Source organism: Betta splendens, chromosome 16 (assembly GCF_900634795.4).
Source record: "Betta splendens chromosome 16, fBetSpl5.4, whole genome shotgun sequence".
NCBI classification, from domain to species: Eukaryota; Metazoa; Chordata; class Actinopteri; order Anabantiformes; family Osphronemidae; genus Betta; species Betta splendens.
This window is the reverse complement of record NC_040896.2, coordinates 7,322,018-7,341,092: the sequence shown is the minus strand read 5'-3', so window position 1 is coordinate 7,341,092 and position 19,075 is coordinate 7,322,018. Positions and strand designations below refer to the sequence as shown.

The following is a 19,075-nucleotide window of genomic DNA, read 5'->3' as shown; positions in this document are numbered from 1 at the left end:
TTGGAAAGTGCAAAGGTAGAAGGTTGAGGCCGACGCCCTGCGGTCGGATCCGGAGCAGCCTGTGTTAGAACGAGCCTTTCAATTCAATCAATAGGTTCCTGCTTCAGTGCTGGTCAATAGCACTCTGCCCAGTGCCACTGCTGATGCTAGGCTAAGCTAAGAGGCCACTGCACAGGCATTAGAGCGACGTCGGCTCAATGGGAGCGCTAATAATTAGCTCATGGAATGTCTGAAGCCACTAAAGCAGCTTAAATCACTGAAAATGTGACAACTCACCCCTTAGTTAAACAGTTTTTAACATTCAACTGAAATATCCATAATCATGGCATCAGTTTGAAAACTTAAATGGCAAATACAAGCGTTAGCTGCCTAATTATCCTGATCATAGGTTGCGCGTTGCGCTTTCAAGCCGAATGTGGTTTGACGGATGAGCAGTAGGAGTCTGTACCTGTTCCTGTGTCAGGCCTCGGTAGCGGATGCCTCCATCCCTGGGAGGCCGGATGATGGCACAGCCTGAAAGAAAAAGCAGCAACGAGGGAGATGATAGATTGATTACAGCAACGTGACATAGTGTGGATTTAACCGACGCCTTCCTCACCACACATTCAGCTGCATTCAGGTCACTTAGCAAACTCTCCGGAGTTACTTTTGTCCATTAACGCACGTAAACACACACAACGAGCACATGGACACACTTCTGCACACACACACAAATTACCTCCAGCTGATGAATTATGTATGGGCACAACAAGAGATGGAAGAGCATAGAGAATAATCAGAAACAATAGCCGTGCCATCTCTGGATCTGGAAGAGAAGGAAGAGAGGGAGAGGCGTTTTAGGAGAAAACAAGGAAATTGAGGAAAAAGGGGAAATGCAAAACAAGGAAGTTGCAGGATACGGAGATGTTACTCTCTCACTACAGACGCCGATGGTTCCTGCCGGCTGCACGTTTGAGACATGCATCAACGTTTTGGCAAAGGCTTTCTTTTAAAGGTCTCCCTCGCCGCTGTTGGTGTTTACAGCGCAGACAGCTCGGGTTCAGCTGATCGCCAGCTTCGCCTCATTTCAAAGGCTGTGTACACAGCGCTCGGGCTCGGGTTTGATGGCTGATAGTGCTGTTGTTGTAAAGTGGCTGTCCGTGGAAACACTCTGCGCCCAGGCAGCCGTCTTTGGAGTTGCCTCCATATCTGGGTAGAAAACAGCTTGCACACCAAGGCACAAAAGCTTTGCATCGCAAGGCAGAAAAGTGCTTTCAGGTGTTGACAGCTTTTTACTGTGATTCACCCCGTGGCCCTGGCAAAGGAAGCATTCACTGCAGATTCACTCCTGCAGCCTCATTAGACTCAGTGATGACAGTCACAATATCACACACGTCTAGTTTACAGTATAAACACAGATGCATTTGGGTAAAAGGCTAATTCACTAGCCTTTTACCTAAATGCATCTGTCTTCATGAGCATGACGTGGTGCAAGAATTACCCACAATGCAGTTAAACAGGACAACACCTCTGATCGTGTATCTGTAAGCTGCTAATCTCAGATGGAGACGACCGACAGCCTCGTTTCAGCAGCGTAGCCCGAGCTTTTTATCTGTTTATTCATTTTCAGTTCTAATCTATGATCCACGTCCCAACCCAGAACTGACTCCAGTGGCATCTCTGAGGCGATTCATCCAACTTCATGCAGCTTTTCTGGCACGTGTGCAAGTCGCCCTGGTTTTAGCGTGTGTGTCAAATGCACATGCGATGAAAAGTAAATGCGTGATTACATCAATAAGTAATGTAAAAGTTTGCCCTTGGTGTGAGGACAAGCTGTTCCATTAGCTTGGCTCATCTTCACGGAGACAACAACTGACACCACAGATTTCAAGAGGATCTGTTTAGAGTGGACGATGCAAAAAGTCAAAAGACCCTCGACAGATCCTGGAGCTGTCACACCAACACATCAACACAGGCGCTGACGCCGTCCACATACAGAGCTGGTCACTCGTAGTTTCCTAAATGTTGGCTACATACATTCTCACACTTGAAGCAATAAGGGGGTGAGTTCGTTAGGTGGGTGGGTGGGGACTTAACAAAGCACCAGTGAGTGAGACAGATGGCAGCGAGGCCTGCTTGTGGAAGACAGACAAACTCTGCTGGATACTTCATTAGCATTATCCAGAGTATTTTTAGAGTTCACTGACAAGAGGCAAGCAGGATGCAGACACCACCACGGTGTGTGTGTGTGTGTGTGTGTGTGTGTGTGTGTGTGTGTGTCTGTCTGTCTGTCTGTCTGTCTGTTGGCCGTGTGGGAACGGAGGAGGGGAGGCCGTGGAGGGAAGGAGGACAGCCCAGCAGGAGCCACTAATATCAGCGCTTACACGTTGAGCCGGATCAAAGCAAACTGTGAGTGAGTGAGTGGAGCACGGACGGAGCATCCGAACCAGCACAAAGCCAGCGAACTCCAGAGCGTGGCTGCAGTGGGAGTGGGTGGGGTGGGGGGGAGCCGTCAACTAGCCTCAAGCTTTAAAATGCAATTAGGGTTTCAGCACCACAGACAGCACCTTCACAGCTCCAGCTCTGCAGCCCTGCGAGACTCCTCGTTACACAACCACCTCCACCGCCGCACGCGCTTCCCACTTCCTTGGCTCTTTGTAATGCAGGAAACTGCAATGGAGATGATCGGCTCCGACGCCAGCCCACACTCCGCGTCCAGTAGCAGCGGCTATTCCCCGGCTCCGAGCAGGGCCACGGGCATCCACGCGCACGCTCCAGCTACGTTTCGTGCACGGCTGAGCATGAACCATTGAGACGTGAGGGTCACAGTAAGGCTGCCACCAACCGTGTGCTGCCGGTAGTTACTTGTCGGCTGTTGACGAGGGAATCCGTGACGGCCTGTAGAGGAAGGCCGACCATATTAACAAGCCGTATGTTGTAGCGCTCACATCAATGCCTCTGCAAAAGAGCGTGCAGAACGGCGTGACAGCTGCTCCAACCTAATGCGCTGGTTTTAGAACGGCTCCAATCCCATCCGGTGATCCTCCCTTTCTAAATCATTAAAATCTGAATGCAGGCAGGACGGCGGCGGCTCCCTGCAAGAAGCAACCCAAAACAAATGTGGCCTGTGCCCATCGGAGACGTACGGCCCCTGCATTCAGAACCACGAGCGGATTTGGCATCGCTACCTGGAGTATCCGCGTCAGAAACGGAGCATCCTCTCAATAAATGCAGTTTAATATCGCGACCCGCAGCAATAGTAGCATCTAGCTCCCTGAAGCAAGGCAGTAGCATGTGTACTTACTATTAGTTTCGATGCGCTCTGTCAAGATAACAGTACGTCCTCGGGTGGGACCCGCCGGGGAAAAGCCAGGTCGGATTATTTGGTAGAAATATGCATCATTGTAACGATTTTATGGCTGTATTCAATATGGCTATAAATGCACAGGCTGCTCCGCGCGTAAACAGAGGGTTAGAAAAGCCGAACGCGTCTCATTCTGGGTGTTTCCGTGTAGTGCAGTTGCGCGCGGCAGCGACACGAAATGACAAAAAATCATACAAAAAATATACATGCACTATATACAAACGCGTCCCCACAAGCGACGAAGCACCGATTCGCCACACTCCCCTCCCTTTTTCTCTCCCCCTTCTACAATCTTGAGCTAATTCGCGACGTCATGATGGAGACGCACCGTGCGTAACGTTCGCTCTCTCACGCCTTCATCTGCCCCCCTCCTCCTCCTCCTCCTCCTCCTCTCCGCGACGAAACGCGCTAAGGTCCAGGCCCACAACACAAAATATCACAATGAATCTTAAGAGGAGGCGTCGGATTTGTGCTAAGCTCGTGGGGTTATCCCGCCGTGGATAATTATATCACGGTATGAAGACTAGACGCGGATAGAGGTGCAGATATGGCGCCGTGGTATTAACAGCGACTACATAGTTAAGCCTCCTACCAAAGGCCCTCAGAGCTTAAGTCAACGAAGCAGCGTCATTTATTTCTACAACACTGGTCATCTGTTAAATCAAGGAGCGTCGGCTGATTCGTCTCCGGTTTTTGTCTTTTGCGTCTCCTCTGGCATCTATTCTGGGATCAGCATTCTGCTTCATATTTATATATCTGCTGAATAATTGAAGGAAGGCTGGGGAAAACATAACCTCTCCCTGATTCTCACCAGCTCTCTCCCCGTAGCTGCATATTTCCTATACCACAACCTGCCATTTTACACAGCATCTCCTCTAAGGCACCATGTAAATGTGAAGAGACGCACAGGAGTCTGACTTTGATCTGTTTTATTGATTATAGGTATACGGATGCCACAAAGTGGAAACAGTGAGCGGTGACATTAAAAAGGGCGGAGGCAATCTGGAGGGAGGAGGGACAGACACTTAAATACACGCAGCGAACCGTGAGTTTCCAACAACAAAACAGTCAGAATCACATGGATCTGTACATATTCAGTATTTTCTAGCTTTGTAATAATTACATACTTTTACAAGTCATCTCCTGACTTTAACGTTTTGCATCATACACTCTGGTAATCAAAGTACAATATCATAAAAGAACAAAGCAGAATATACACGAAACAAAAATAAATCTTCAAGTCTCATCAGAAAATGGGGCTGAGAAAGTCACATTGTTTCATTTGTGCTCATTCTTTAAATGGTTTAAGGAAAACTCCAATGAGTTTATCACAAGTACTACTGACGCTAAATTTGTTACTTGTCCCTTTTAAAGGCACAATTTAAAATTACAGGGCAATTTTAAAAAAAGTAAACGGCAAATTAACCTACAGCGAAACAAATCCACTAATACGAATGTAAACATAATCAAAGCATTTTTAGCAAAGGCCTTTGTGTTGAAAGACGAGACAGAAAACCCGGCAGGCTTCATGATATTAGGATTAATTATTCCAGCGTTTCAGCACGTACTTCTGATTATGCGTCATAAATGTTGGTTTAAATAAATCGGCACCGGAAACCATGAAATTCTGCTCGTCCTGCTTAATTCATCATGTCAGGAATTTTCAAAAAACTGATTCTCTGGTGCTAAAACAAACCAAAATCACTACTTCCAGCACATTAAATAAAATAAATACAGGAAATGTGAGTTCCAACAAGCCGCCACTCTGCACTGACAGAATCGTTTTCATCATTTTTCCTTTACATAGCAACATAGCACAAGACGTGAAGGGGGGTGGGGGGTCTGTGGTGGAAGCCACTCTCTACCTTGAAGCGATTGATTATTAGTCTTGACAGGACTGCAGGGGAAACAATGGAGAGTTTGGTTTTCACCAGTCTTACCAAATTAGATCAACAATTAGTCTGGGAAAGATGCGTGGCTAAATATGTCGGCCGAAACTTTCTTCACTGCTCCTTCATGCACAAGGAACGATTTCTACCCAGGACCTCTCGAAATGAAAGCAGTATACATGTCCTGGAGGGATGTAAGCTGTGTGTATTGCAGTAGTGTTCTAGCTAGGCTGCAGTGTCAGCTTCAGAATAATGTTGTCAGTCATTGTAAGTGTGCTTGTTTGCACCACGTATCATACTGTGTCGCTCCTCTTTACATCTGCAGGTAACTCACGCTTTGGTTGCTACCAGTGTTTAAGGGATATTTAACCCAATTCCTACTAACTCACACTTTGCTTTCGCAGCCTCACAAACTGAAACTTCTGTGATGCTGCTTGAAGAACGTCTGCTGACGCTCTCTGGCGGACGTGGCTTCCATCAGCCGGTCTCTTCTATCCATCAACACGCCTCTGTCTTTCTCCACTTCATCCCCAGCTACGCTGCCCACATCGCTGAGGTCTCCGAGGTGCTCGACGGAGTCATATTTCTCCAGGTCGGAGGCGATGGTCTGCAGGCTGAAGACGGAGAGGGAATCCGACCCCGCCCGATCCCTCGCTTTCTCGTTCTCCTTGTACGTCTCCACCAGGTTAATGGCTCCATCGACTCGATCCTTCCCCGTCAGCCCACCGCCACAGGCTCCGCCCACTTCCTGGACCTTGGCGTCGCACTCGGCTCCAACCGGAGGGCTCCGCCCCCCGCAGACGGTGGGGCACCCTCCCTCGGCCGGGTCCCTGCCCCTCTGCGCATGGATCTGCTCACTGATCTGCTCCAAGTTGCGCAGCGCGATGGAGTAGCTGGTCTTCACTTTGGCTACGTGCTGTTCCAGCTGCAGCACTTTGGCCTTGTGCTCCTGGAGTCACACAAAGGGCACAAACACTTCCATCATCCATTTTTACATTGATTCTATGCCAAACAGGAAAATAACCCACTGCTGACCTCAAGTAAATCTATAAAACACTGAATATATTATAGTAGTGTTTTGCCAAGTCAGCAGCATATTTACAACTCAAGTACAGCAACAGAGCTGAAAATTCCTTGTGCGACTGAGAAGCAAAGTAAAACACAAACCTTTTCTGTTTATGATTTTACATGTGAACAGATCTTTGTCTCCCCTGTGCACTACATTGAAAACGGTGGCTGATAAGCGCTTGTGTCTGGATTACCTCCAGTATGTGGTTGAACTGGGCCTTGAGCTCAAAGTAGGGTTTGGATTTCAGGATGACTCTCTTGAGGGACTTCTGCAGCATCTGAACCCGGGCCTCCGCCTCCTGACAGGCGTGTGTGACGCGCATGTGCTCCCTCTCGCTGCGGAGCCGCTCCTCTTCGGCTTCATTCACCTGAGAATAACACGACGCCGACAGAAAAAAAAGGCCAGCTTGTTCAGAATAAACATGAGCGCAGGCTCCTCTCTTCGTTCCAATATTTCATCACAACCAAACGACGGTGAATCATGGACTATAGGTCTATGCTACCTCCCTCCCACGCGCTCATTTAGATCTGAAACACAGATTTGAATTGCTTTACATTTTTAGCCGGGTAATTATAAAATTGGCACGTTGTGTTAACTATATGGAATTTATTCTCTAACAGTTGAAGACAAGGAGACCACCAAGTGCTACCTGTTATATTTGATGGAGCCATTTTCACCAGCTGCCTTGGGCATTTTTTAATAACCCTGCCAATCAAACCCACCAACAGTCAGTTTGTGAATGTGGCCAAGGCTGCTAAATATCAGGATGACAAATCCGTCTATTTTCAGCTGCTCAGCCCATCTACCAGCTGCACAGTTGATCCACAGAAATAGTTTGCTATTAATTAAGTGCAAGTAAGTAAGTATTGACACTAATCATGATGACTTTCCCACAATATGCCCACGGCCTCTTTTCCGTTACCTTGGCAGTAGCATGGTTGAGCATCTCCTGCCAGGTGGGATCCAGGGTGTTCTTGCCATCAGCCATCAGTCCCTGCTCTGCCACATAAACCATCTCCCTGGCAGCTGTGTGCATGGAAACCGCTCTCTCATAGCTCAGAGCCGCCTTCTGGGTTTCCTGCTGTGCCTGCAGAGAGAAGACTAACATTTACAGCCGTGACCACTGGTTGTGTTTGATCCAACGGCTGGGATACATCTTCTGAAACCATAGACTTACATTTTAAATTAAGGCCAGCTTATTTAAAATAACCATCAGACCAATAAAAAGCCACAAATATAAAGACTAGTTGGGTAAAAATGTTGCATTTAAAGCTGTTAACAGATCTGGTTTCCATCACATCCATCATTTTGTCTTCTCTACATAAATTGACTACGTGTCATTGAGTGTGACCGGTTACGGACATCATTACTCAACATAATAACGTCTTTTGCTGAACAGAGTAAACAACAGTCTATGAGATTTATGATGCTACAAACTCACTAAAAAGAACTTTGGACACACACGGAGAAAGCTCTTCACAAAATCAGAGGTAATAACTAGGGCTTTGTGCAGTAAATAACCACTATTCTTTACAGGCGACAGCTCTGAACTTTTGATAAGCTCATTTAATGTTTGTGTTGTATTTCAGAGCTGAGCAAAGGAGGAACAACAGGACAAACTATCAGACCCGTGTTTCTGGGTCTTAACACTCTGTAACACGCTTCTATTGCTTCATGTGGAATCAGTGGTTAATCAAAGCTGATATATTTGCTGCTGGCCAGACGTTTTTAGTTCAGTTAGGTTTAGAAATTAGCTGCCACTATAGCAGTATATGTACCATAGAAATAGATTTAGTTCTGGACAAAGAGGATTTCTTAGAGACCTACTCAAATTTATCCTTGAAATAATTGAAACATATTTATAGACATGTCATTTGTATGTACCTCCTTTGCGAGGCGACGAGCCTCATAGTACGGTCTGGCTTTCTCTATGCAGCTGCCAAGCTGGGAGCTCTGAGCATTTAGCTTCCTGGCAGACTCTGTGAGAATCTTCCGGTACCCTGACCTGGCATCCTGTAAGCATGAAAACGACAAGATTAGATTTACCTGTAATGGAACGACTGATTACATTTCATAAAGAAGCATGCCTAGAAGTGAGCCAATAATTCACAGAGTGTCAAACTATCTGCACAAATGCATTTTCCATTTTAGCATTTTCAGATCTTCTGCTCGGGAAACAAATTTAACATATTGATTAGCACTGTCTGAGTAGATTATTAAAGATTTAGAAACAGATAAAGAGCGTCTTTTTTAATCACAAAGTTGATTTTATAATAAAAAAGTCATGTGTCCCTAATACCTGCTTTAATGTCTATGTAACTTACAAACATGCATTTGTACTTACATCCAATTGCAGTTCTAGTCTGTTGATTTCTGCGCTAGCTTCATTAAGGTGCTCCAACTCTTCCTATGGAAACAAAAAATAATGTACTGCTTCAGGCTCCTACTAACAACTATAAAAACCCACGGGCTTGAATGTGCTGAGGGGAGAAATATGAAAAGGCTTCATATGAAACAGTTGACATTACATGCAATAGAAGAGTCTCCTGTTTAAGTTTTTTTAATATTTAATACTAATGTACAGAAGGTTCTGTACTGCTGTGAATTATCACATTTTATAAAACAGTTTTGACAAAAGCAAAATTTTATTAAAGCAATTCTCGTGAAATTAAAACTAAATACAGGCAAATGAGGCACCATGGTGTGTTGATTACGGATTCATTCCATCTTGGATTAGCCACAAACAATTTAAGACCTTAATATTGCATAATTTGGACATTTACTTTGTGTGAACATGTGAACAGTAGATCAGGACTGTTAGAGTATCATGGCCTTGGGGAAGAAAGGTGAAGCATCTGGCAGATCTTCCACCATAGGTTCCTTTCTGTTCACGGTGGGTGTGAGAGTCACTGTGATTACATACAAACTGTGAATCAATGGAATTTACGTTGGAATTTACAATTAATATACCATTAACATCAATAGCAGGCAGAGGGTCATATTTATTAAATGTAAAACTACACAGTCTAGATGTGTAGAAGGGCGTGTTTCTGGCTGTAACATTCCGATCATTTATCTCGAGGTTGACTTTAATAAAACTAATTAGAGTGAAGCAAACCTGAGATTACTAAATGCACCACCAAGGATCGGATCGACGATCGGATGCCTCACGTACCTGGATCCTGGGGTCCAGTTCCTCCTCGTATGGACTGTGTAATTGCTCTCCCAGTATTTTTTGTTTATCGCTTTCGCTGGCGTCGCAGCTCTCCTTGTGCTGCGTGTCTTGTATTCGTGTACTGGTTTCGGTGGATTTGACGCCCCCATCCTCGCATGGAATGACCTCTCTCCAGTCGCCCGCGTCTGACTCCCCGGAGCCAGCGGGGCTCTCTCGCAAGTCGCCCGGCTCCATTCCAGCGCAGGCAGCTGTGCTAGCAGCAGCGTTAGCTCAGGTCGCTTCACCAGCAAACGTGACGGCTACGCTACGAACCCACGCGCCTGCTCTAGTCAAAAACTAGGGTGAAGTAGAAACCAAACCCAGCCGTATGCTCCCAGCTACGACGACTAGTCTGGAGTTCGCAATCTGCCATTTCGTTACTAGTTCTCAACGAAAAGCGAGCCCACAGGAGCTAGCCTAGCATGCAGTCTGGTAGGCTAGCAGGCTAACGGACTCTGGGAATAAAACTAACGCATGCGCCTCTAGACACCAGGCGAACCGTGCCCATTAAAAGACGCCACCACTACGTGCCCCATTACACGCGTTTCGTCCTCCATTCCAGCCGACTCTTTGTGATTTTAGCTAGGCTAGCTAGCTGCGGGTTTCGATCTCAAACCATCGCTGCAAGTGTAGTAAACAAACGAGCGGCTAAGATATGCGGAACAGTTTGGACCCGCACGGCCACCGTAGGCGAAACCCACCGCCGCCACGGACGACGCGAACCGCTGAGTCACACCTCGTCATCGTGTGTAAAATTATCAGTATTATTTAACCGAAAGCGCATTATAATTTGGGGGTTCACACCTTACGATTCTAAAAGTTCAGTAAATGTTTGCTAATATTGTAAGTTAATATTGTAAAACACGAGATGACCTCAGAGTTCTGTGAGAAATTGACCTGTATTAAGCAGCTAATTATAAAAACAAAACAAATACACGTCGGTTTTCATTTCAAAACTGCACAAACAATTATTGTTTTGTACAAAGTAACAATCCTGCCAGAAGCTCAACATTAAAATGGAAACAGCAACAATTGATTTTCAAAGAATGCCAAAATAAATGAAATGGCATAACAGATTATATTGCCATCGCGCCCAGTAACTGACACCATAAGAAACATACACAGATTCTGATTTTACATTTGCAGTTCATTTAGGCTTCCACAAACTGCAAACAACTTAAACAAAAGTGCCAAACTAGGGAATTGCAGTGAATGTCATGCGCATAAGTGGCATATCGTAAAAATAAATCAGCAGCAGATTTGTTTAACAAACTGTTTAGGCTCTTTGCTACAAAAAAGAAAAATGTTTTGGAATAATGAGAAAGACCTGAGAAGCATTGGCAATGACTCCTATGCCAAAAAGTAGAACCATCATCCTTATCAAGGATAATAAAGTAGTTTATAACATTCAAAGTGAACCTTTGTGGTCTTTGGTCTAGAACGACATTTAAGATTTCCCAAAAACACCACTGCATCAACTTTCTACTGGATCAGCTCCAGGTGGGATCGTACTGCGTCCATCCTGGAGGAGGGGCTAAGTAGATTCTTTTTCCTCGTGAGAAGAAACTGACTATCCCCCTATAGCCCGTCCTTGGGACTCCGGACTTCAAGTCATCCATGATTCCCAGGTTTTTGGACAGTATTTTGAAGCTGTCCTTGCTCGAGTACTGGAGGCGGAATGGCCCGGTTCCTTGGAGCTGCCCCTGCGCTACATTCTCATATGTAACGAGACGAGCACCGTAAACTTCTTTTTGAAAGTTTTCTCTGTATGTCTCCTCCTTCAAGTAACTCAGGTCTAACTTATTGAAAGGCACAAATTCAGTGTTGAGTTTAATGTAACGCAGGTACTTGTCATAAAACTGACCCAGGCTCACACCTTGCCGGCCAAAAGTCAAAGTCCGTGAGATCTCAGGGCGGATGCAGGCCCGGCCGCGGCGCTGCTCGGGATGACGCATCCAGTCGTCCCAGAATGACGCCGGCCACTTTGGCTCCAGCTCCTCCCACACCTCCCTGAGGAGCATCCATCCCAGACCCGGGAAGAAGTCTGTCCGGTAAAGCAGGTCGGCTCTGCCGGGATCCACGTAGCCGTCCCTGCCGTTGTCATTCCAGGCCGACACACACCACAAGGTAGGGTCGGACTTCAGGAGCGGCAGCAGGGCTCCGAAGTACTCAAAGAAGTCTGGCGCCACCTACAGTAGGAGATGATTAATAATTTAGTTGGAGTTTACAAAACCTTCTCACTACAACTTACCAGCTGTAAAACAATCCGTTCTTAATCATATTTATAAAAACGGACATTTGAAACTATGCATGGATTTTGGAACCATGTGATATAATTCATAGCAGCATTTACTGGACTAATTAGATTCTGTAATTGATTCAGTAATTACCTCCAGATCGTCCTCTACGATCACTACGGAGGAATGAAGCAGGGTTCTGAACACTTGGTTCAGGGCCCAGTGATAATGCCGCGAGATCTTGTAGTAACCCTGAAACTTCTTGTGCTCTGGCCGAACGGCGATCTCCGACAGATCGGGCTGTTTCAGATGGGTCACTCGGCTCCCGTACGAACTGATGACCTCAGCAGTCTCGGCGTGTCCACAGTCCTGACTCACTATGATTGGGTAAAGCTCTGCCGAGGGCCGGTGCTGCAGTAAGTTGTCCAGGCAGCGCCTCACAGTGACCCTGTTACAGGCGATAACCAGGATAGGAAGGACGGGCTGGGGGGGCGCCAACACCTTTGCTCTGTTTTTGTTGGACGCCTCCTTCAGGGACGTGTGATTCTTTATCTGGATCAAGATATTTTTCTGTATCTCAAGCTCTACTTCGATTGTGTCGGCCAAATGGAGCATGTCTTTCATCATTTCATGAGTGGGTCCAGCCACCAGGTCGCCCTGATCTCCGGGCGTGACTCTGCCCCACAGCAGGAGCAGGATGGCGTTCCAGGTGACAAACAGGAACGCCCCCAAAAGGATGAGGGAGCCTCTCTTGCGGAGCATGGCCAACAGGAAGGAGGGGGCACAGGAAGACAGGGTCCGAGCGAGGGCCGTCCTGTTTCAGGCAATGAGAACGGGATACGGGAAACGTCGCCCGTGTGCTGTCACAGACCCCCTCAGATCACTGTGCCGTTCCTACAGATACAATGACACATCACAGTGTCAGCGAAGGCAGGAGACGACATGACGCAGTAGAGTGAGTTCAGCAGGTCCTCAACTTTCAACCACGTCTGAAATAATAAGAACATAAACACATGATTACGAAGTCAAACTTCACATTTAAAGCACATTGACTGTTCTACATTCTAAAATGCTGCACTGCGTTTGTGTGTCTCTGTTTGACAGAGTCTGGACAATAACAGCTGGGACTATTTTAAATCATATTAAGATAAGAAAAGACGACTGTTCTTTACAGACCTCTGGATCAAAATGTAATTATAGTCACAGCAATGTCGCAACAATATTTGACAAATGCTGCAGTTTTAAAAGCTGGAAACTAGAGAAATAAAGCGCCTTTCACAGTATTTGTGGGTTTAGTAAAGTACAAAGAGCGTGCGATAGAAGGTGTCGCTGCGTGGATTTCTGGGCTGAATCAAAGCACTGCACAACTGTTACCCGACACAGGAAATCTACGGAGCGCTGGCTCGTTTCCATTTTCTCGGAGCTCGTGTGAACGAGTCATTCGCCCCGCGGTCGATCACCTCGTATCACCTGTGGCTGCTTCGCCACACACGCGGAAAAGTCCAGACATTTGGGCTCAAGCAGGAGAAGACCTCGGAGCAGCGAGTGTCTGCCTGGCGGACAGACAGGTTCCTCTCCGGCTCCGAATGTTACCTGGAGGAGGTATCGGACGTGAGCAGCCTTACCCTCGCAATGCGGCCGCCTCTTTCCGTCTGTGCGCTCTCTTCCTCCCCGGTTCCGGTGACGACCGGCGGAGTTGGACGCCTGGAGCCGCTCGACCTCGGCTCCGCTGCAAGTTTCGCCGCTGAACGCAACTTCGGTCCTCTTCACTTTCTCTGGCTCCTCACGAGACTGGAGGAGGAGAAAGCAAAGTAACACGACGACTTCCTGGGCACTGGCTGTCAGTCACGGGAAGTCCCGCCCCCACGGTCCCTCAGAAATTACACAACGCGCTGACGCGTGGCTTCTCTCCACGGAGCTCATTAAAACAGGCGTGTGATGCCTGCGCACCTCTTTCTGTCTCACTTCACACACGCGCTTTTTATGTGAACTGCCTATTAATACTTACACGCACTGCTACATGGGCTTGGTATTAACTTTGGCTCCAGGCACGAGGCCTCCACGCAATTTGCATTGGTTTCAGTATAAAAAGGCAAATGTTGAATGGTTCAGAGGAGCTTTGCCTGATAACGTCACAAAACAAACACAGACGGGGAAATGAGAGATGATGAGCTTAACTTTTCTTGTCCCCAGACAACAGTGGTGTTCCTTGACTGGGAGAAAGTATGAGTACGAATAGTATCCCAGTATAAAAGACCAGGTAAAAGCTAACTTAAACTTGACTACTTTGAATCAAACTAAAATATATACAGAAATGCGTGCATTTCAATGGGTTACCTTTTAGAACAATTATTACCAATCTGTCAGATATGTCCTTATGTTATTTCTCAGTTATGTTATGTGATGTGGTGATAAACAAAGATTTTGTATGTACATTTGTAGTCAGAACAAGTATGCATAAAACTATACTTTCATGTAAATATATAAATGAGTAGCAGTTAGGCTGTAAATAAAATCTAATGATATTCATCATATTATTTTCATAAGTGGTGTGAATGGCCTACTCCATGTGCAAATAGGCAAATTAATTCATGGTGTTTGTAGTTTATAGCTTATTTATTTATATAAAGTTATTTTTGGTCCACGGTGTAAAAATCCCAAGAGGAACAAGAAGACTTTTAATACCCTGGGCATGATTAGAATTTTTCATTTCCCTTAAAGAGATCATATTATTTACGTCATTGCAAAAGGGGAACTTTTTTGCAAAACATGTGGCATTAGCTTAAAAACAAAATGTCCCGCCACCATCAAAAAAGTCAATTTGTTTACTTTTTCTCTAGAGGTGAAAAATAAATGTCCTAAAAAACAGTTGTTTTCTTAACCACTGGGTTGAAGAACAAAAGTGGGTCCTTTATTGCAAAAGTCAAGTAAAAGTCAATAAATAACATCAGATTACAATGTGTATTTTCGGCGCCGAGGCCTTGGACTCTCCCTCAGTCAGGCCTGTCCTCTGTGATCTTTAGTGCACAGCTGGGGTCGCGCTGGGTGGAGGTGAGGTCAGCACAACTGTGTCCGTTTGCCTGAAAAGGAAATGACATCATATGGTGAGTACTGGTGCAGTAACAGGCGCTGCTGTGAACGTCTCCTATGAGGTCTCACCAGGGCGACGCTGCGTCTCTCCTCCTCTTGGCAAAGCAGATGTGCAGCGCGTGCATTCGTGCTGCCGCGGAGCTTCCACAGCATCAGCTGCGACACCAGAGCGGCGACAGAGACGCAGGCGCTCCTCAGCGCGTCGAGTACGTGCGCAGCGTCTTCCAGCGCCACTGGGGACGCGACGGACACCTTCAAAACGCCCGCCGCGGCTCCACTGGGGTGCCGGGCACGTGCACAGCTCTCACGACGAGTCTCGCGTTGAATAAAGTGAGTTATTTTGGAGCACGTGCCCGCGCCACGCAGCTCAGGTGTCAGTCCGCGCGCCGCCTGCGCGCGTGCAGGGAGTCGCCAAAGTTTTGGGTAAAGCGACTTCTTAACGCCCGCGACGTCTTCGTCCCGCAGCGCCCCGCCGTCCACGCGGGGGGACGTGTGCGCCACGAGCAGCCGTCCCCTCACGCGCTCCCCGCGCAGCGAAGCCGCCTTCGCCGAGGTCTGGCTCGACCGCGCGCGCTCGGGCTGCGCGTCGCGCTGCGTCCCGACGCCCAGTCCGAGGCTGTAGCCGGCGGTCGCAGGCCTCTTGCTCGGCGTGTTCCTGGTCCAAACGTTCCCCCGGCACCGGAGAACGGCGCTCAGGGCCGAGGCGGATGGAGTGGAAGCCATGGCGCGCGCGTCCACCTCGCACCGCTTCCGTTTGTGGAATCCTGCTTCTTCGGGGTTTTAGCGTCAGTTCACGCAGTCGCGTGGCGTTTGAGGGCGAGCGGATCCGAGGAGGGGGCTCTTTGTGCTCGGGGACTCCCGACCATATTTGCCTCGAGTGTCTGAGGTGGGTGGGTCTTGAGACAATAGTGGAAAACAGGCCTAACCCACTGGAACACACCGGTACGAATAAAAGCAATGCACTAAACTGCCCGCGCTGAGGGAGAAGAACTGTTACGAGCCCCGTGGTTCTATCTGTTCATGCAGAAACCGTTTCCACCGGTTGGTCGAGTTTCTAATCAAACACAAACAGAGCTTCTTATCACGTTTATCTGAGAGTCTTCCGCGACTTGTGGCGTTAGCAGTTAAAACGGAACTAGTTTTTCTAAGTGGGGGACTTGGAAAAGTTAGTTTTACTTTCTAAGACTTTATTACTATTCCATAAAGTCTATGTAATCTTAATAGTTTTCTGACTTATTTTCTAAATGCTCTAAAGACAAAATGGTCAAATGTCCTGAAGGACTGTGGGAAAACAGACTTTAAAGTAGGTCATCGAAGAAAAAAACAATGGTCACGTTCTTCTGTGTTTGTTTTGGACTTCCCCGTTCTGCTCCTCAGATGTTTTCTTTCTTACATGTGTCAAGTGATGACACATTTACATTCCCGTTGTGAAAAGTCACTGCTGAGCGACATGAGCTGCACGGCAGCACGATAACGACAAACATTTGGTCAGACGGGTTTGTCGGCGTCCAGAAACAAAGACGCGGCTGTGCCTGAGCCACTAGAGGGAACCAGGGGCCTGATGGAGACGCGTCAAGGACCCGGCACCGGAATCTGCATTATGTTGGAAAATCCTAACTGTTTGACTCTTGTTTGAGTCTAAATCCAGGAAACCCGTGTAGAGAACAGGCCGCAATTCAAAGATGTGAGCTTTCATCGCAGAGTTTAGTGCATCTGAACATTTACATCTTATTAATCCATCAACATCTTTTTACACATTCTGTACAGCGTCCGGCGTTCACAGTAATCACAAACACGTCAGCAACAGATCACAAAGATAACAACCAGCCTTCATGTGACTGCCCCACACCTGCACATGCAACTTCAAACCTGTTTGTCCCTTAAAGAATGCCGTCGTCCTTGTTTTCCTTCATTCTGAGCCCGTGCATACTTCTCCCTTTAAGGCACTGAGCCTCTGTGTGGCGTTTGCGGTCCCTCTGTCCTAAAAACGCCGCCTGCAGCGCGTCTCTCACGCTCAGTCTCCGCTGTGCGCCGTCTCGTTCTGCGGCCTCCGGTAAATGACCACGTTGGGCACGATGACGAAGGCCAGGATCCCCACCAGCATGAGCGCCACGGTGATGGTGATGATGGTGGCCACCACCGCGTAGTAGCACCGGTCCGAGCGGAACAGCCTGCGCAGGCGGCCGCGCACCCTGCTGGGAGGCCGGCCCACGTCCACCACGGTGGTCGGGTTGAAGCCCTGCTCCAGCGCGCTGAGGCTCACGCCGCCGCCGGCCGCGTCCTGGGCGCCGGGGCTCTTCTTGGGCAGCGCGAAGACGCCGGCCTTGATGGGGCTGCCGGGGGGCGGGTTCTTCAGCAGCAGTTTGCCTTTGCCGCGCTTGAAGCGGATGGACAGCGCCTTGTGCATGTCCGGCGGCAGCTTGCCGATGATGTCCTGGTTGTTGTCCAGGCGGGGCAGGTCCTGGCCGTGCGGCAGCCGGGTCAGCTCGCGGCACACGGGGCAGGACAGGCTCTTGAGCTCCGGAGAGGTCACGTTGATGCGAGCGAGGCACTCCAGGCAGAAGGTGTGACCGCACGCCAGCAGCTTGGGCGTTTTGAAGGTGTTGTCGTAGGTGCAGAAGCACACGGCGCACTCCGTGTCCTCCACGTCGTCCTCGGGGGCCTGCGGCCTCCTCTGGTGGCTGCTCCTCTCTCTGCTGTGGCGCCGCCGGGACTCCTCGCTCCGTCCACGCTGCCTCCTGTCCCCCTGGGCCCTGTCCCGTTCGCTCCTCCTCCCCCTCTCCCCCCGGTCTGAGTCGGTGCTCCTGGACCTCCTCACCTTGGCCGGTTTCTGGTTGCTCCGCTGCGCCTCCTTGCTGTTACTGTCTTTCTGGCCGAGCCTGGGTTTGACGTTGGAGGCCTGTCTGGGTCCAGGGTTCTGGCTTCCTTCGGGCCCGTCTCTCTCCCTGTCCTGGCTCATGTTGGAGGGGGGTTAGAGGTAGTGTGCCAACAGGAGCTGAGGGAAATCAAATATTAATATGATATTAATGGAGCCTGAAAACTATTGCTACAGCTGTTTCACAGCAATGATATAATAAAGCCTATTGCTTTTCTGAGGTGCTGGTATAAAATGAAACGTCACAATCAGATTTGTATCTGTTTATCTTGCATGAGCTTTTTCCTTGATACTGGCTGTGTTTGTTTAATGGGGTTTCCTGCTCAAAAATCACCAGCAGACGTGACTGCATGAGAACAAACACATTTTTGTTCATGAGGGTTTATGGTCCTCATCGTGGACTGGAACCTGTAACTAAACCAAAGGTGAGATCGGTTTGTGTCACGACTGCATTGTTTTGAGAAGTCACGGCAAACATTCCATCGCAGCTGTCAATCTCACAGTCAGTTATTAACTTCACCAGGAAGAATGCAACTCACATGTCTTCTGTTTCTGCAGAAAGTTTAAAGTGTTCACGCTAATAGTCGTTCGTTTCAAGGCACAAATGAAACCTGAGACAAACCAGATCGTTAACAGTTAAGAAATGCTTCTAATTATTTACTTGTACTTAGCTGAGTTAAAGTTAATGAGTTAAATACAGTCTGATCCAAATGTGCAGCCAAGAGAACTGGTACTGAAGTCTTTTGTTCACCAAACTTTCAAAAGGGAAAACTGGTGAAGAAATTTGATGGTAACAATAGAAGCTAGTGCTAAAGCGCTGGCTCATAAAGGAAGAAGCAGCACAACCGGTGAAGGTGGAGCTGATCCAAGGTTCTGGGCGACCTGTTGGTGGCTTTGCCACAGATTAACATTTATTAGTTAAATCTAAAAACTTCAGTGAAGTAAAGCTGTCAGACAATGTGATCGGAACTGGAAACTTCAAGTACTTCAAAGTGCACTGTACGTGACTGAAAGCCTCTTCTCACTGCGTCTGGTAAACTAATACTGACCTGTTGAGGTAGACCGGCGTCAACGATCATCTGACAAGTAAAATAATCCTTCTGAATATCAGAGTGATGGGAACCTGTTCATAGCCAAGCGTCATCACTATGAACCTGAGTGTGAAGCCTCCATCAGGAACTCTTTCGCTCTCTGGACGCAGCGTTCTCAGCGCTCTGTTGTGCGTCTTTACTCTCATGCCTTGTTTTGTGTTAATAAAACAGCGGTGCCTCCTCTGAACCCTCCTTCTCGCTGCAGTCCCGCTGCTTCCCGCCCTTCCTCCTCGTTTCCTGTTGGACCAGTTGAACCTGTGGTGACAG

The 19,075-nt window shown here is 47.8% G+C and overlaps 5 protein-coding genes across 7 annotated transcripts in view; all 5 read right to left on the bottom strand.

The window, feature by feature from the left end:
• Positions 1-3,711, bottom strand: part of gabbr1a (gamma-aminobutyric acid (GABA) B receptor, 1a) — a 45,226-nt gene extending 41,515 nt beyond the window's left edge. The window contains exons 1-3 of one of the 2 annotated variants that reach the window (XM_055503484.1): positions 3,284-3,711; positions 719-805; positions 449-513 (exon numbers count right to left, since the gene is read on the bottom strand). In XM_055503484.1, the coding sequence (XP_055359459.1) occupies positions 449-513; positions 719-797 (144 nt within the window). In that variant the 5' untranslated portion in view covers positions 798-805; positions 3,284-3,711. The remainder of the gene's footprint in view (positions 1-448; positions 514-718; positions 806-3,283) is intronic. The other variant, XM_029129382.3, reaches the window with a different exon arrangement.
• Positions 3,712-4,257: 546 nt separating this feature from the next.
• On the bottom strand, positions 4,258-10,221 carry sh3bp5la (SH3-binding domain protein 5-like, a). The gene is made up of 6 exons (XM_029129383.3): positions 9,477-10,221; positions 8,646-8,708; positions 8,186-8,314; positions 7,224-7,388; positions 6,495-6,668; positions 4,258-6,181 (listed from the first exon to the last, which is right to left on the bottom strand). Exons 1-6 carry the CDS (start codon positions 9,708-9,710, stop codon positions 5,639-5,641), a joined length of 1,308 nt encoding a protein of 435 aa, XP_028985216.1. The 5' UTR covers positions 9,711-10,221; the 3' UTR covers positions 4,258-5,638.
• Positions 10,222-10,395: 174 nt separating this feature from the next.
• On the bottom strand, positions 10,396-13,595 carry mgat1a (alpha-1,3-mannosyl-glycoprotein 2-beta-N-acetylglucosaminyltransferase a). 2 transcript variants are annotated; one of them, XM_029129384.3, is made up of 3 exons: positions 13,378-13,595; positions 11,906-12,741; positions 10,396-11,704 (listed from the first exon to the last, which is right to left on the bottom strand). In XM_029129384.3, exons 2-3 carry the CDS (start codon positions 12,512-12,514, stop codon positions 11,006-11,008), a joined length of 1,308 nt encoding a protein of 435 aa, XP_028985217.1. In that variant the 5' UTR covers positions 12,515-12,741; positions 13,378-13,595; the 3' UTR covers positions 10,396-11,005. The 2 variants fall into 2 exon arrangements, with proteins under 2 accessions (XP_028985217.1, XP_028985218.1); XM_029129385.3 differs by having other exon boundaries at positions 11,906-12,646.
• A 1,046-nt stretch (positions 13,596-14,641) lies between these two features.
• On the bottom strand, positions 14,642-16,382 carry LOC114843135 (ring finger protein 183). Its single transcript, XM_029129387.3, has 2 exons — positions 14,912-16,382; positions 14,642-14,832 (listed from the first exon to the last, which is right to left on the bottom strand). Exons 1-2 carry the CDS (start codon positions 15,563-15,565, stop codon positions 14,746-14,748), a joined length of 741 nt encoding a protein of 246 aa, XP_028985220.2. The 5' UTR covers positions 15,566-16,382; the 3' UTR covers positions 14,642-14,745.
• Positions 16,383-16,527: 145 nt separating this feature from the next.
• Positions 16,528-18,993, bottom strand: rnf183 (ring finger protein 183). The gene is made up of 2 exons (XM_055503486.1): positions 18,767-18,993; positions 16,528-17,837 (listed from the first exon to the last, which is right to left on the bottom strand). Exon 2 carries the CDS (start codon positions 17,799-17,801, stop codon positions 16,857-16,859), a length of 945 nt encoding a protein of 314 aa, XP_055359461.1. The 5' UTR covers positions 17,802-17,837; positions 18,767-18,993; the 3' UTR covers positions 16,528-16,856.
• Between the last annotated feature and the right edge of the window lie 82 nt (positions 18,994-19,075).